Source organism: Rissa tridactyla, chromosome 16, assembly GCF_028500815.1.
Source record: "Rissa tridactyla isolate bRisTri1 chromosome 16, bRisTri1.patW.cur.20221130, whole genome shotgun sequence".
Taxonomy (NCBI): Eukaryota; Metazoa; Chordata; class Aves; order Charadriiformes; family Laridae; genus Rissa; species Rissa tridactyla.
Window position 1 is genome coordinate 3556432 of NC_071481.1, and position 13317 is coordinate 3569748.

General features: G+C 37.2%; 1 protein-coding gene across 4 annotated transcripts in view; it reads right to left on the reverse strand.

The window, feature by feature from the left end:
- Window positions 1-13317, reverse strand: part of VPS13D (vacuolar protein sorting 13 homolog D) — a 100884-nt gene that overhangs the window by 79516 nt on the left and 8051 nt on the right. For all 4 annotated transcript variants that reach the window (XM_054222709.1, XM_054222713.1, XM_054222708.1 and 1 more), the window contains exons 9-21: window positions 13059-13159; window positions 12278-12446; window positions 10798-10890; window positions 9876-10086; window positions 9120-9299; window positions 8552-8682; window positions 7714-7786; window positions 7040-7210; window positions 5957-6087; window positions 5000-5132; window positions 2381-4600; window positions 1853-2004; window positions 571-1605 (exon numbers count right to left, since the gene is read on the reverse strand). In XM_054222709.1, coding sequence (XP_054078684.1) covers window positions 571-1605; window positions 1853-2004; window positions 2381-4600; window positions 5000-5132; window positions 5957-6087; window positions 7040-7210; window positions 7714-7786; window positions 8552-8682; window positions 9120-9299; window positions 9876-10086; window positions 10798-10890; window positions 12278-12446; window positions 13059-13159 — 4800 coding nt within the window. The remainder of the gene's footprint in view (window positions 1-570; window positions 1606-1852; window positions 2005-2380; window positions 4601-4999; window positions 5133-5956; window positions 6088-7039; window positions 7211-7713; window positions 7787-8551; window positions 8683-9119; window positions 9300-9875; window positions 10087-10797; window positions 10891-12277; window positions 12447-13058; window positions 13160-13317) is intronic.

Below are 13317 nucleotides of genomic sequence, written 5' to 3' on the forward strand. Positions count from 1 at the left end.
TTATTTTTTTAAAAATACATGTTTATACATACATATGTATAGACATGGATATGTATATATATTTATAAAACTATATACTTTAAAAAAAAAAATAAACTCCATAGTACCTAGAACAGCAAAGTGCCCATTTCAGTATGCCAGGTCTTTAATATTGAAGCAATCTTATCATTTTAAGAGGTAACAGACATTTAGTCTGTCCCCTGCATCACCCCAGGGAAGCAACAGTCACTGCCCACCAGACTTACACTTTTGGGCACAGAACAGACTGGATGGGGCATGGGGCGGGGGCTGGGTGTCAAATTCTACCCATGAGAGCTCCACTGGATGAACATGGAGCATTCTAGTTCAGCCTCCCTTCAAGTGGCACACCCGTGTCTAAGGAGGGTCACAAAGCAAGGCAGCTCTGCACTTTTTAACTACATCTACACACTCTTTAAATCTACAGTTTCTCAATTTATGCACACACCTCACTAGAATATAGAACATTTGATTTAAATATCACCTTAAGTTTCTATAAACCAGACGTTTTATGACAGACAATCCAATTACTATTTTGCATCTCAAGTATACCTTCAGATCCAGCTTAGTGTTTACAGGCTCTTGGGCTGGAGAAGCTGACAAGGTACTTATTTCTGATTTGATTGTCTGCTGAGTATCTTCAGGTTGCAGCTTCATAGCATGGTTATCAGCAGTAGATCCAATCCCAAAGAAATCCAGTATCACTACCCAAGTTTGCAAAGTTATTAAGACATCTAGACAATTAAAATCAACATCTACACTACGGTTAATTTTGTTATAGTGAGAAGAAAATTCAGGATGTTTCCTATCCACTAGAAATATATTGATATGAACTAATGAATCATCAAAGTTACTTTTTCCACAGGGCAACTTGGATCTGTCTGCTGTTGGAGAAGGAGGTGGAGTCAGAGGATACTCAGAATCAGCATCTTCTTTTTGCTTCTTACGAGAGGCACAAACTGGTCTTTGGTATAGCTGAAAGACATTAGGTGCTTCTTCCATATGGGAAGGCAGGGAACGTGGCATATCTGGATATTCTACATTGGATACGGAGGGACAAGACTGTGAAAGATATTCCTTATGTGCTAAACTGGATGGCTTGGGTGCTCCACGGGACACCATGAGATTCTTATACATAGAGTCTGGGTTTTTTTCCAGAAGATCTTCCATTAGCAGAGACCGCAAGGCAATCTGAATAGACAAAGTCTGAGGATGATCTTTAGCAAACTCAACATCAAAATCCTGAAACTTAAGGCTGACAAGGCCTTGTGCACCAAGGGTAAGATCACCACTTAACTGAACCTGGAGCTCTGAGATATGAAAGTTTGCTTGAATCTGAGTAAAAGATTTTGTTTCCCTGACAGCTAACGACTTGTTTGGAACAGAATTAAAACTAGAATGGCTGAATAAGCCATTTTCCTTCCGTTCACTTGAGAATTCTGTGCCTGTACTATGAAGTGATGCTGAAGGAGAACTCTGACCAGTTGAAGATACAGAAGTGCTTGGAAACTTGTTCAAGTCTTCACTGTAAATTAAATTATCCAGAGTCTGAAGGACTTGTTCATACACATGTTTTGCTAACACCACCTACAATGTAGAAAAAAGAAACAATCACCATGTTAGAGCTCCCTATCTTAATAAAATCAGTACGTGTATTTTAAAACTCACAAGTGGAAATAATTTCAAACCAGACAAATTTTAAGTTTGTCCACATGTAAAAAAATAGTCCAGAACGAGGTCCTATGCCAAGCTGATGCAAAGCAATTCTTCTGTACTTATCTTCTCTGCAGGGAAGTACTTTTATATTGGTAGTGGAAAATCCACACTGCTATACCTGAAGAGGGTTCACAAATTTCCCTTCAATCTTCATAATGCTTGATATTCCAAAGTCTTCATTACTCGGAGGAAAAGTTAAATCCAAATCTCTCTCCAATGGTATCTTTTCCAGTTTAAACTGGATGGTTGTGTTGTTCAGAATGTGGAAAGCTGTTAAGGGAAAATGAAATTAAAACAACATTATTACAAGTGAACCGATATATAAAATATAACTGATATATAAAGACTGTACAGCAGAGATAACATAGTAGCTATTTAACTTGCTCAGAATCTCTTAGCAACGCTAAAATAAGTAGATATGGCTATGTTTTGTTAAAATTTCTGCATGAAAGGCACTATTGAGGTTTTGCTTAGGGGACTAAAATGAATGTAAATAATATAACTTGTCCATTGCAATTAAAACTGAGCAGCGTACTTCAGAAGGACAGGCGAGACAGTATATACAATCAGACCTATGATTAATACACATTTTTAGTACCATCTACTACTCATATTAAAATAATTAAGAACCCTCCGATTAACATACCATGGCCTTTATGTAACGATTCAAAGAAGTCATGACGAGTAAACAGGGGTTCTTCCTGGCTATTAATACTGGCAGGACCCGAAGAATGCAGCCCACGAGATATTTCACTTGCAGGCTCCTTCTTGCTCGTAAATTGACTGCTATTTAAAGAATACATTTTAATATCTTTAATTTCAACTTGCAGTCTATCGCTTGTAGATTCATCTTCTCCTGGTACAAAATTCTGAATAGATATTTGTCCTAGATGACCTACAAGCAGTTCAGAGCTACCAGGCTTTCGAGGTATTGAGACAATTGGTGATTCAATGTTTACATTTAATATAAGCTTAATAGTATCAGTTTTGAGAGACTGTGACCCTAATGCATAGCCTTCATTATCTTCTAAGTTGGCAACATCTCTTGATCGTGGTGCTGTATCAAACAAAGAAACCATTTCACTGTATTCAGCAGTTTTAGTGGCCAAGACTGTAGTAACTTTTGAAGCTGCACTTTTCAACATGCTGCGGAAATTCTCTTCCAATTCATCCATTGACAAAGTCAGTTCTTTCAAAAATTTAGCTGAGTGGTTGTAGTGTAGGGAGGCCATTTTGAGGTTGAGAGAACATTCCTCTTTTGACCTCTCTGTAAAAGTGAAACTTAAAGCATCTGGAAGGCTATTTCCATCATCAAGCCTAAAGAATAAAGACTCAAAGTAATCTACGTCACCAATGAGGTCTTCATACCTTCCTGTATTCCCTATGCTGACAACATACTGGTTCTTAACACTATCTTGTGTTAGGTCCATAAGGTGAAGGCATCCAAGAGAGCCATTTACATCAAATTTACTACACATGGAGACATTGACTTTGGTGCCACCAATACTGGCTGTTGCAATTTTTCTGCCATATTTTTCTCCATTGGTCATGCCAACTGTCCTGAGGAGGAGTATATTTAACCAGTGGATATCAACTGCTACCTCGGTATTCTGTACGTAAGTAGACTGGAAGGTTTCCTGTTCCCTCCAGTCTCTTTCCAAATCAGCTATTAAAGGCTGAGGACTAGAATCTTCTTTCTCCTTCGGGAAAGATTTCTGCAGAAACCCAATCAATTCAACAATAGTCTCTGGATTAAGGATGATATCCAGGTTGTTCACCTGTACTGAGATCACCTGCAGACTGCTATCCAAATTCATTGATGGGCATTCGGCACTCACAAACTGATACTCTAATTTTATCAGGGACTCCTGATCTTTTCCATTGTTAGCAGATGAAATATTTGAGGCTGTACTGCATCTCTCTGACAAACTAGCTACATCAATGGGACGTGCATCATTTGGTCCGTAAACTGGAGACTGAGCCCTACTGTCTCGAAGACTTCCTGTTGGCACATCAAAACTCAGATTCTTATGAGAAGCCATCAAAAGATCAAAATCTGTTCCGTATGTTTGCATAGTATCAACCAGTAACAGGCCATGAACAGTCAGGGACACTTCCGCATCATACGGCCTTTTCACAAAATGGGCATTGGTGCCAAAAACCTTGAGTACAGAGATATACCGTCCATTACTTTCAACACCCAACTGCATACAGTTTACTTTGAATTCAGCCAAAAGCAGCTGAGATTCAACAAGAACTTCCCTGGTATGTTGCTCCAGCATTACAACACTCTGTGTTAGATTCATTACAGAATCATGCAAACTGCCAAGCTGGTCTACCTCTGCAAAAATCTTGTCTTTCCCTAAATGTAGGGCATCAGAAGACTTAGTTTCAGATGTACTTAGCTGCGTACAACAGTTCTTCAGAGCCAATATTTTGTCTTCGTTGATATGAATTTTCAAGTCTGGCAGAGTGCCAGACAAGACAGCTCCTGGGTATTTTGGGTCAGACGTGTATATCAATCTGCGCTCCAACTGCAGGTGAACGTTGAATTTTTCTACCACGTGAGTTGGACCCACATCACTATCTTGGACATGTTTCCAGTTGTCTTTCACTCGGCCCACCATGATCTGAAGGTCCATAAATGAAAGCGTGTATCTCTCATACATTTTTTTACTCATTAAGTGTGCTTGTAGCTGCTCTTCACTTATTTCTACTCCAGTAAATTCAGACATTTTGATGCCACTATTAGTGTTAGATTCCGGTGGTGGAGTATTGGGAGGAGTTGCAAGTGGCGTTTTATATTCCTCATCACTCAATTCATTGACTTCTGAAGAACAAGTATCTGCACTCCTTTTAGATTCCTCTGTGGATTAAAAATTAATAGTAAACAAACCAAATAAACAACAGTATTCTTCCCCCTCCTTGGACATTTCCCATCATTACCTGATCATATCCAAAATCATATCTATGGCAAAGCGCCTGACACAAGATATCACAGGGGAGTCTTTAATTTAAACGTTAATCCTAAAAGAACCCAAAACCCCCAACAAAATCAAAAAAACTGCATCCCTCCTCCCCTGTTATTTTTAAAACCGTACATCAATCTTAATTAAAAAATTATTGATAATAGCGGAATTGTTATGTGAAACTCTATGCATATACAGGGGAAATACTCTTAACACATCTCTACTTTCTACACAGACAAAAGGGTTTCTGGAGAAGGTGGAAAGAAAAGGAAAGCTGCAATAATTCTAGATCGTACCTTGAGAATTGGTAAGTAATATTCTTCCCAAATCTACAACAACTAACACTGGATCCACAAATTTGAAATCATCAGGAAAGATCACCTGAGGGGCAGAAATATCAAGGCACACTGTCCAGCTTTTGCTGTTTTCCTATACGATAAGAAAAAAGATATAATAAAAAGCCATGTCAAACAAATCAATCTAGTTAGCTGCTTTTTCATCTGAAGCGCTCATCTTCAGGCATACTAAAGTTTGGCAGCTTTTTAAACCACAGACTCCCATTACGAAGAGACATTTTCAGCAGGTGAAACGCCCCGTGCTACGATAGCCCTCTCCAGAGGGCCTCCCCATCTCCAAGCCGAGAGAAGGCATCTACCTTTTACATGGCACTGGATCAGATAAATCCTCGTCAAGGCTATCCATAAATACAGCACGCACTAGACTGTTTCATCAAACATCAAACTATTACTTTTTTAGAACAAATACTTTTTCATTTTACTGAAAATGATATAAAACAACTATCTTGCATCAATATAGCTAACTCCACATTAGGGATTAATGATGCCGATACATATACTAATGTTACTTGAAAATTGAAGAATAAGAAAAAACAAATGAAGGTGGAATAATTTTTTAATTTAAATATAATCTTTAAATATGTTACACACAAATTTAGGAAGTTTGACACAACAGAGCTCCAATGCACACTGGAGCCAATAAACTGGCACGAAGTCATCTCAGTAATGGGGTCAAGAATAGAAAAATACTATTCTGACATTATTCTCAGCAGGTCTGCACCACAAAAACAGATCGTTTGACAGCAAAAGGAATACTACAGTAACACATGTAAAACTCTCCACTTTCTTAAAAAGAACACCATACAAATGGACAAAAAACCCTCACTCTTTAGAGCTTCAAGTCCTAAAACATATGTCAAAAAAGCCTACATAAGCATTTTGGGGGCAAAAACTTACAATGAAGTCTCCTACTAGTAAACGATCAATAGTTTGCCTGATTTCAGCTTTTGTCTGCATTTTCAGCTTGTTGTACTGTCTTCTGGCAGCCTCAGCCACTCTTGCCTCTAACTCAGATTGATACCCAAAACCTGCACGACAGATACAAAACAGATTAGGTATAATTTTGTTCATATGTTACTAAATCAGGAAAAAAAAAAAAGAGAGAAGAAAAGATCTACTCTAAATTTTAGCAGTAAAATATTCTGCTTTTAACTGTCCTCTCAAAAAACCTGTTGTTCTCTATCAATTTCAAGGAGACGTAACAGAAACAGGCCTCCTTATTTATGCATTTTAATTAAGGCAGCATGAAAGTCCCCCATGTGGTATTACAGCAACTTGCAATTTTAAAGTAGAAGTTTCATGAGTCTGCCCAAGCAAATCTAATTATAAACAAAGAATGAAAAAAAAAAAAAGTCATCTATAGAATCATAGAATAGTTTGGGTTGGAAAGGACCTTTAAAGGTCATCTAGTCCAACCCCCCTGCCATCAGCAGGGACTCCAACATGTTGGAGTGGGGCCAGAGGAGGCCACAGAGATGGTCCAAGGGCTGGAGCCCCCCTGCTGCGAGGACAGGCTGAGGGAGTTCGGGCGGTTCAGCCTGGAGAAGAGAAGGCTCCGGGGAGACCTTAGAGCCCCTTCCACTCCCTAAAGCCCCTTCTGCTCCCTAAAGGGGCTCCAGGAAAGATGGGGATAAACCTTTTAGCAGGGCCTGTTGCAATAGACAAAGGGTAATGCTTTTAAATCAAAAGAGGACAGATTTAGACTAGATATAAGGAAGACATTTTTTACACTGAGGGTGGTGAAACACTGGCCCAGCTTGCCCAGAGAGGTGGCAGACGCCCCATCCCTGGAAACATTCAAGGTCGGGTTGGATGGACTCCGAGCAAGACTCAAGAGTGTTGCTTAATTTGAATTTACAGTGGAGATTCTTCAATTAGTGCTTTATATTTCCAAGAATGAAAATAAATAAAAATCAAAGATAAGATATATCGAAGATATAATACCACCAACCCCACCAAAAAAATGTATTAAACGTTAACCTGAGGTATGAACCCTTCCCTTGTAGAAGAAGTCAGCTACTTTCTTAATGGCTTGTGGATTGTAAATAATATTTAGAGGTCTGGTACTGACTTCCAGGCGCCTCTCAAAATTGCTGTGGATTGGATTTCTTTCATAAAGCATCTCAAACACTGGGGCATTCGGATCTGCAACTGAATAAAAAATGAATTACAAAAAGCAGTTGTAAAAAAACCCAAATGGACAAAAGCAAAAAACAAACCCCAAAGAATTTAATAACTAATTTTTAATTGGTACTACTAGGAAAGTAGTACCTGTTTGAAAATTCTTTTAGTGACAGAAAAACAAATCATATGATCAACTTCTACAATCAACAGAATTCAACATCTGTATACACAAAAACATTTTCAGAACTTGTGTCTTAATGTTGAACTCCTAACAATTTTTCTTTCTTTTTTTAAACCAAGACAAAGAGCAAGTGCAACTCCCATTGTCTTGAAATACTATTTTTCTTACTCACTTCCTTTCAAGTCAACTTGCATCCATACATCTGAACAAAGCTTCTATGATTTTATCTTTACTATTTGCAAAAAGCATTTGCATGAATTCTAACTTTAGGCATTCAGTTTTGAAATTTCTGTTTTGCAGGAATTATCTCATGCACTTGTTATCATTAAACATAAAATGAAATCTTTACCAGTGTTCTGATTAGTCATTTCTGAGGACAAACTCTGGAGTCCAAAGGAAGACATGCAGCCAACCTCTTTTTGCTGATAAGAATTTAAAAGAAAAAGACTGTTTAGATAAAATCAACCAAGCCACCTGATATAAGCATAAAAGTCTTTTCTGAATTAGTCTTATGGTCACTTTATAAGTGAATTATATGTATAATTTGCAATTATTATATGCATTTTTTTCCTTGAGGTAATCAAATAAGAGAGGAAGTATGACTAAGAAGCTAACGCTACCTACTCGTGTAGCAGACAGACTGAAGTTTAAAGTGCAAATTTCAGTCAGTTCTCTACAAATTACAAAGTCCAAAATACATGGGGAGTTCTCATGGAATTAGATTCAAATTTTGTTTGCGCAGAAGAGATATTTGCAATCTTTTCATCAATTCATTAGGAAGAAAAAAAATATTCTGTATTTCTGCTTTTAGGGTAACAGTATACAGGAGAAATAAAACCTTACTTGGACCAACGAGTTTTATGAAAAAGAACAATCACTGATTAAGCAACAACGCTGATTGTTCCAAAAATAAAATATTGTTCACCGAATTGTCTTCTTCCCACACCTCTAACTGTAATGTTAAAGTTACAAGCATACAGAGCAAACAACAAAGAGTTCTATGAAGGATCATTGGAAAGCGAGGGGAAAACTAAGTTCAACAAGTGGAAATTCTTCTTCAAGATTTTTGTGTTCTCTTTCTGGGATAAGACACAAACCAAGGAAAACATGTTTAGTTTTGGAATATAACTATTTTCATACACACTTATTCATCCTACGTAGTAACTTAAGGGTTTTTTTTCACCTACAGGATTTGGGAAAACAAGAACAGGAAATATGGTCCCTTCTGTTGCCAAATCCCTCAGAAAAAGACCACCAAGCTGAACTTTGAGAAGGGAAGAATTTCTGCGAGGAAGGGATTCTGCCAAGATCTTTACACCTGGAATAAAAATACATAAAATGCTTTTATTTCTTTTAGTACACAGCATAGGTTATATTTAAATTTTACAGATAACAAATATCCAACAAATGAGTTTTTTGGAAGTGCTTATATATATTTATTTCTACTAAACAAATTAAGCATGGAAATTTGGAATATATTACAATGATTATGAAGCAAGTATTTCTATAGTTGCCTTTTTTCCACACATAACAATGTCTAAAATCAGATTTGTATGTTGAAATCATTCACATATCTGAAGAGAGAAACTTAGGTTCACTTCATATATCAATTTCCACAAGGTGTTTTCATATTTTCATTTTGAACTTTGTTTCAGCATAGTAATTTAAAGGATTAAAAAAAGACAATCAAAGGAAGGTCGGAAGGCAGACAAAGCTCTGGTCTTTTTTGAGAAAGAACAGAAATTGACTTAATACCTGAAAACTCCAGCTGCATAAAAGCAGTCTCCTCAGCATGCACCACCTTCTTCTTCTTATGCAACAGAGTGAAAGAGCCACCTTGCAACTGTAAATTTAATTTAGCAAAAACATGATCTCTCTTTGTAAAGGTATTCATGCTAGAAGCATCTGCAGCAGGATCAAAAAATTCATCTGCACCTAATTAGAAAAAAAAAAACAACAAAACAACACATTAAGTAAGTCAAGTTTCTGGAAGGCTACCGAAGAACAAAAAAGTTTCTCTGAATTTGAAAATAAAGACTTCCCCAGCTCTAGGAGAGGAAAACAGAAACAAAAGAATAAAGCAGATATAAGTCCTACCTTAACAAAACTCAGCATTCCATAGAACTCTTCTATTTCAATTAAGGTAATGTAAATCTAAATTTATGAAGACCCCAATAACCCAGTAATGTCAATGTTACATCCAGTTACAGCACGGTACATGACTCCCACCCATCTGAAAAGTCCCAAAGCTCTTTGCCATAAATATCTATAATACCAGAAGCAAATGTATTCCGTATATCACTTTAGAGGTAAGCAGGTACATCAAGTACTGAGATTTTTTAACAGGTTATTAAGCTTTAGACAGGCTCTGATTAGGCACATCCGTTGACACACATAATCTTTTAACAGTACAGAACCAAAGAGTTGTTTCTATTCACCTTTAACAGACATCTAACTATGGTAGCATCAGCAGCCTTAAAAAAAAAACCAGACGACCCTATACTCCCATACCTAGTATGTCTTCTGGATTCCACTGTTCCTTTGGGTCTGGCAGCAGCCCTTCAAAAGGTTCACCTTCGTATGTTTGCTGAGCATATCCATACCAACCTCCCCAACCAGGAAACCAAGACTGAAGATACTGCAGCATTCCAGTGCTACTGCTATGTGCAGATTCTGCTGTAGGGGAACCTCCAGGGCAAACAGGCAATGGCTCTTTAACACTCTATGTTTGAACATTGAAGACATACACATTACTACTGATAAAGAATGCCACAATAAAAACACAATTCCATCTACTATTTGCTCAGCACTCTTCAGTATACAGCAGTGATATTTTCAATCAATACGTAGCCTATTAGGAGAGCAGCGGTAAAGAAACAACAAACATACCATCAGTTCACTGCTGCATATTCATACATAAAGCCATATGGCATTATTTAAATCTTAGTCTGGAAAGACTAAACCAAATAAGAAGTCATTTGACGCTTTAAAACACAGCTCTAAATTTTAGCAACTTTATTTGAAAGACACATGACATTGTACTGTTAGAGATTAGTTAATATTTTATGAATTTTGCCCTGAAATACATTTACATGAGGCTCACTTCTGCCATATATTTATTCTGGGAAAATACTCATTATAGGCCCATATTTCCATTCTCTGTTTTTAAGCTGAAGAGTACGTGCCCTAGGAATTCTGGCAAGAATACTACTGAGGAAGATCATCATATGACTAGGCAAAAGATTTCACTGTGCAAGTGACACAACAGTAAAAACTGGAGGAACTGAGCATTGTTTGCAACTTTAGCATTAATGCCACACCTCTAAAACAAAACAAATATATGCTAACGTTCTCCTGCGGAGCAGAACACAATACCTCAGAATAATTCACTTAAAGATTCCAAATATTACCCTGTATGCAGAACATTGCTCACCTCAGCTAGGTCATGAAATTTATCATGAACTATCTCATACAGTATCTTCAACTCTTCATAAGTTTGCTCATCCTCAATACGATGCATTTCTGCCTGAAAAGACAAAAAAGGTAAAGTAACTGCACTGAAAGAATATAGCATCTCGTTCACAAACATGTCAAACATCTCTGCACTGAGTAAGTTAGAGATTCGTAGAAAAAACTAACGTGGCATTAATGATAGTATCCAAGTGCCTAAGCATATGGAAATAAACAGAAGTCATGTGGGCAACTGTAGCAATGACTTTCCCCCGTACTACAAATAAAGTTTACTTGCATTGTAAAATACATTATTTTATGACTTTTCATGGTAAAAGTTCCTTGCCCAACTATATCCTCCTATCATCCATCAGAAGCAAGGTTTGCACCGCAAAATTTAAGCCATGGAAAATAACCTGATTTTACAGAATTACTAGCTTAGCTGGCAGCAAAAAAAGCTTTTATCTTGAGTAAAGAAGGCAGAGGAAATGAACTGCATAAATTAGGACAACGTAGTATTCATATTCAGTTACTTAGACATGTCGTCTTCTTTCTACTGATTAAGAAGTTGTTTGTGGAAGCTTATGATTCATCACCCAAGTCTAAAAAATACATCATGGAAGAATAAAGCAAAAGGCATTTTTCTAGTCAATGGCACTGCCCTTGTTACACTTCACAGCTCTGATGAAGACAATACACACTGTATGAAGGTAAAAGTCTCCTGCTTTACCAGCTACTATACAATTTCCAGTACACTGACCTACTCCTACAGTTCATGTCTAAACAATAGAAGTAATGATTACGTACAACTTAAAGTATCAGTAGACTCACACCTGTAATTAAGGTGAGGTACATGGTGCCCTGAACTGATTTAACAAAAAAGTCTCAATACACCTAGCAGCTAATTATAAAAAGCAGCTAATTTTAGTTCATAGGTTTTTTTCCTTCTGAAGTAGGACACAGGTGCATTATTAGGGGCACTTTCCCTCTAAATTCTTCATCCTAAAATCAACTGGGGAAAAAACAAAAAAACAACAACGCACTCCCAAACACACTGTCAGGTAGCCACAATTTTTCCCACATTATCTATCCAACCATATGGATAACCTGACACACTTCTGATATTTAAACACTTTTTGAGCCTACAGAGAACGCAAGTTAAGAAACTATGTCACAGACTGACATGAGCATTCTATGACAGTTAATGCTATTTTTGGTGAAAACCAGTTACAGCTTAAAAAAACAGTCAGCTTTTTGCATAGCAAAACAAAACCACAAGAATCCTGCTGCACACACCTCCCACAAGCCCAGGTTTCAAGCATTAAAAACTCAGTTATGGTTAAAAGACAGTCTGTTCAGTGAAAATGGCCTGCAGTAAAAATAAAAATGTTTCTAAACTAGAACAGATTTTAAATTTGAGAAGATGAAATAAATCAAATATCAGAAAACCCAAATCTAAATACCTGCTCTGCAGCAGACAGTGGTTCCCCCTTTAACTTGCTATAATACATGTCAGTGTAAGATACTGCATCTTGGGCCCGATGTAATGCGAACTCCCAGGTAGAACGTTGTCTCTGCTCCCTGATCTCCGAAATATTAGCATTCAAAGCAAAGATCCACCATTCTCGGCAGCTGAAACATTTTAGAATTACAGTATTACCAATATGTCCAAAAAAACCCAAACGCACATCAAACTGGTGAAAGGTCCAGGAGAGGTTCAGTGAGAAAACAGAGGGCAACTGGTCAGAAAAAAGCACCACTATTAGAGAGAGTGCATAGGGCGAGTTCTACGAATTTTGTAGAACAGTGCTCTGCAAAGTCCCCACCACTTTAGTGGGACTTAGTATAGCTGTTATATATCAGACAGACAACAAAATGTTGAGTCGTATGGTCTGAACTGATACCACCTTCCTTATTTATCATTAAAAGAAACTTAATAGGAGCTCTTTCCACAAAGAAAATTTCAGAACACCAGTGTGTGCATGGGGGTAGAACCTTCAACTTAATTTCAGTTCTTGGAAGCTGTGAAAGAAGGATCTAAAGCCTCAGGTAAGAATAATTTTATTTTAAGTTTTAATTACATCTGAATATTTAAAACTGATTTATGAGGTAGGGGAACAAAACATGAAAACTGAAACTCTAATATATGATTATTATCTACCTTTTTATATTTGTCTTCATTCTAGTCTCCTAGTATAGTTTTTCATATCATATTAACACCAGCACATTTGTAGATATACTTACTTCTCTGTTACTGTAACCTTTGGTCTCCACTTCCTGAATTTAAGCTGTCGTTCCTTTCTAGCCAGCTCCTTCAGAAATCCCATGATCTGCTGATACTGCACCTTTTAGTAAAACAATATTACAGATCAATTAGGCAACACTGGGAGTGCTTCCCAAAGCAAAGGGGAGGAAAAACCACTACATACAAAAAACAACCACAGGCTTAGTTTATCTGCATCAACGGCCTGTATATGGCTTCAGAATTAAGATTAATGTTAAT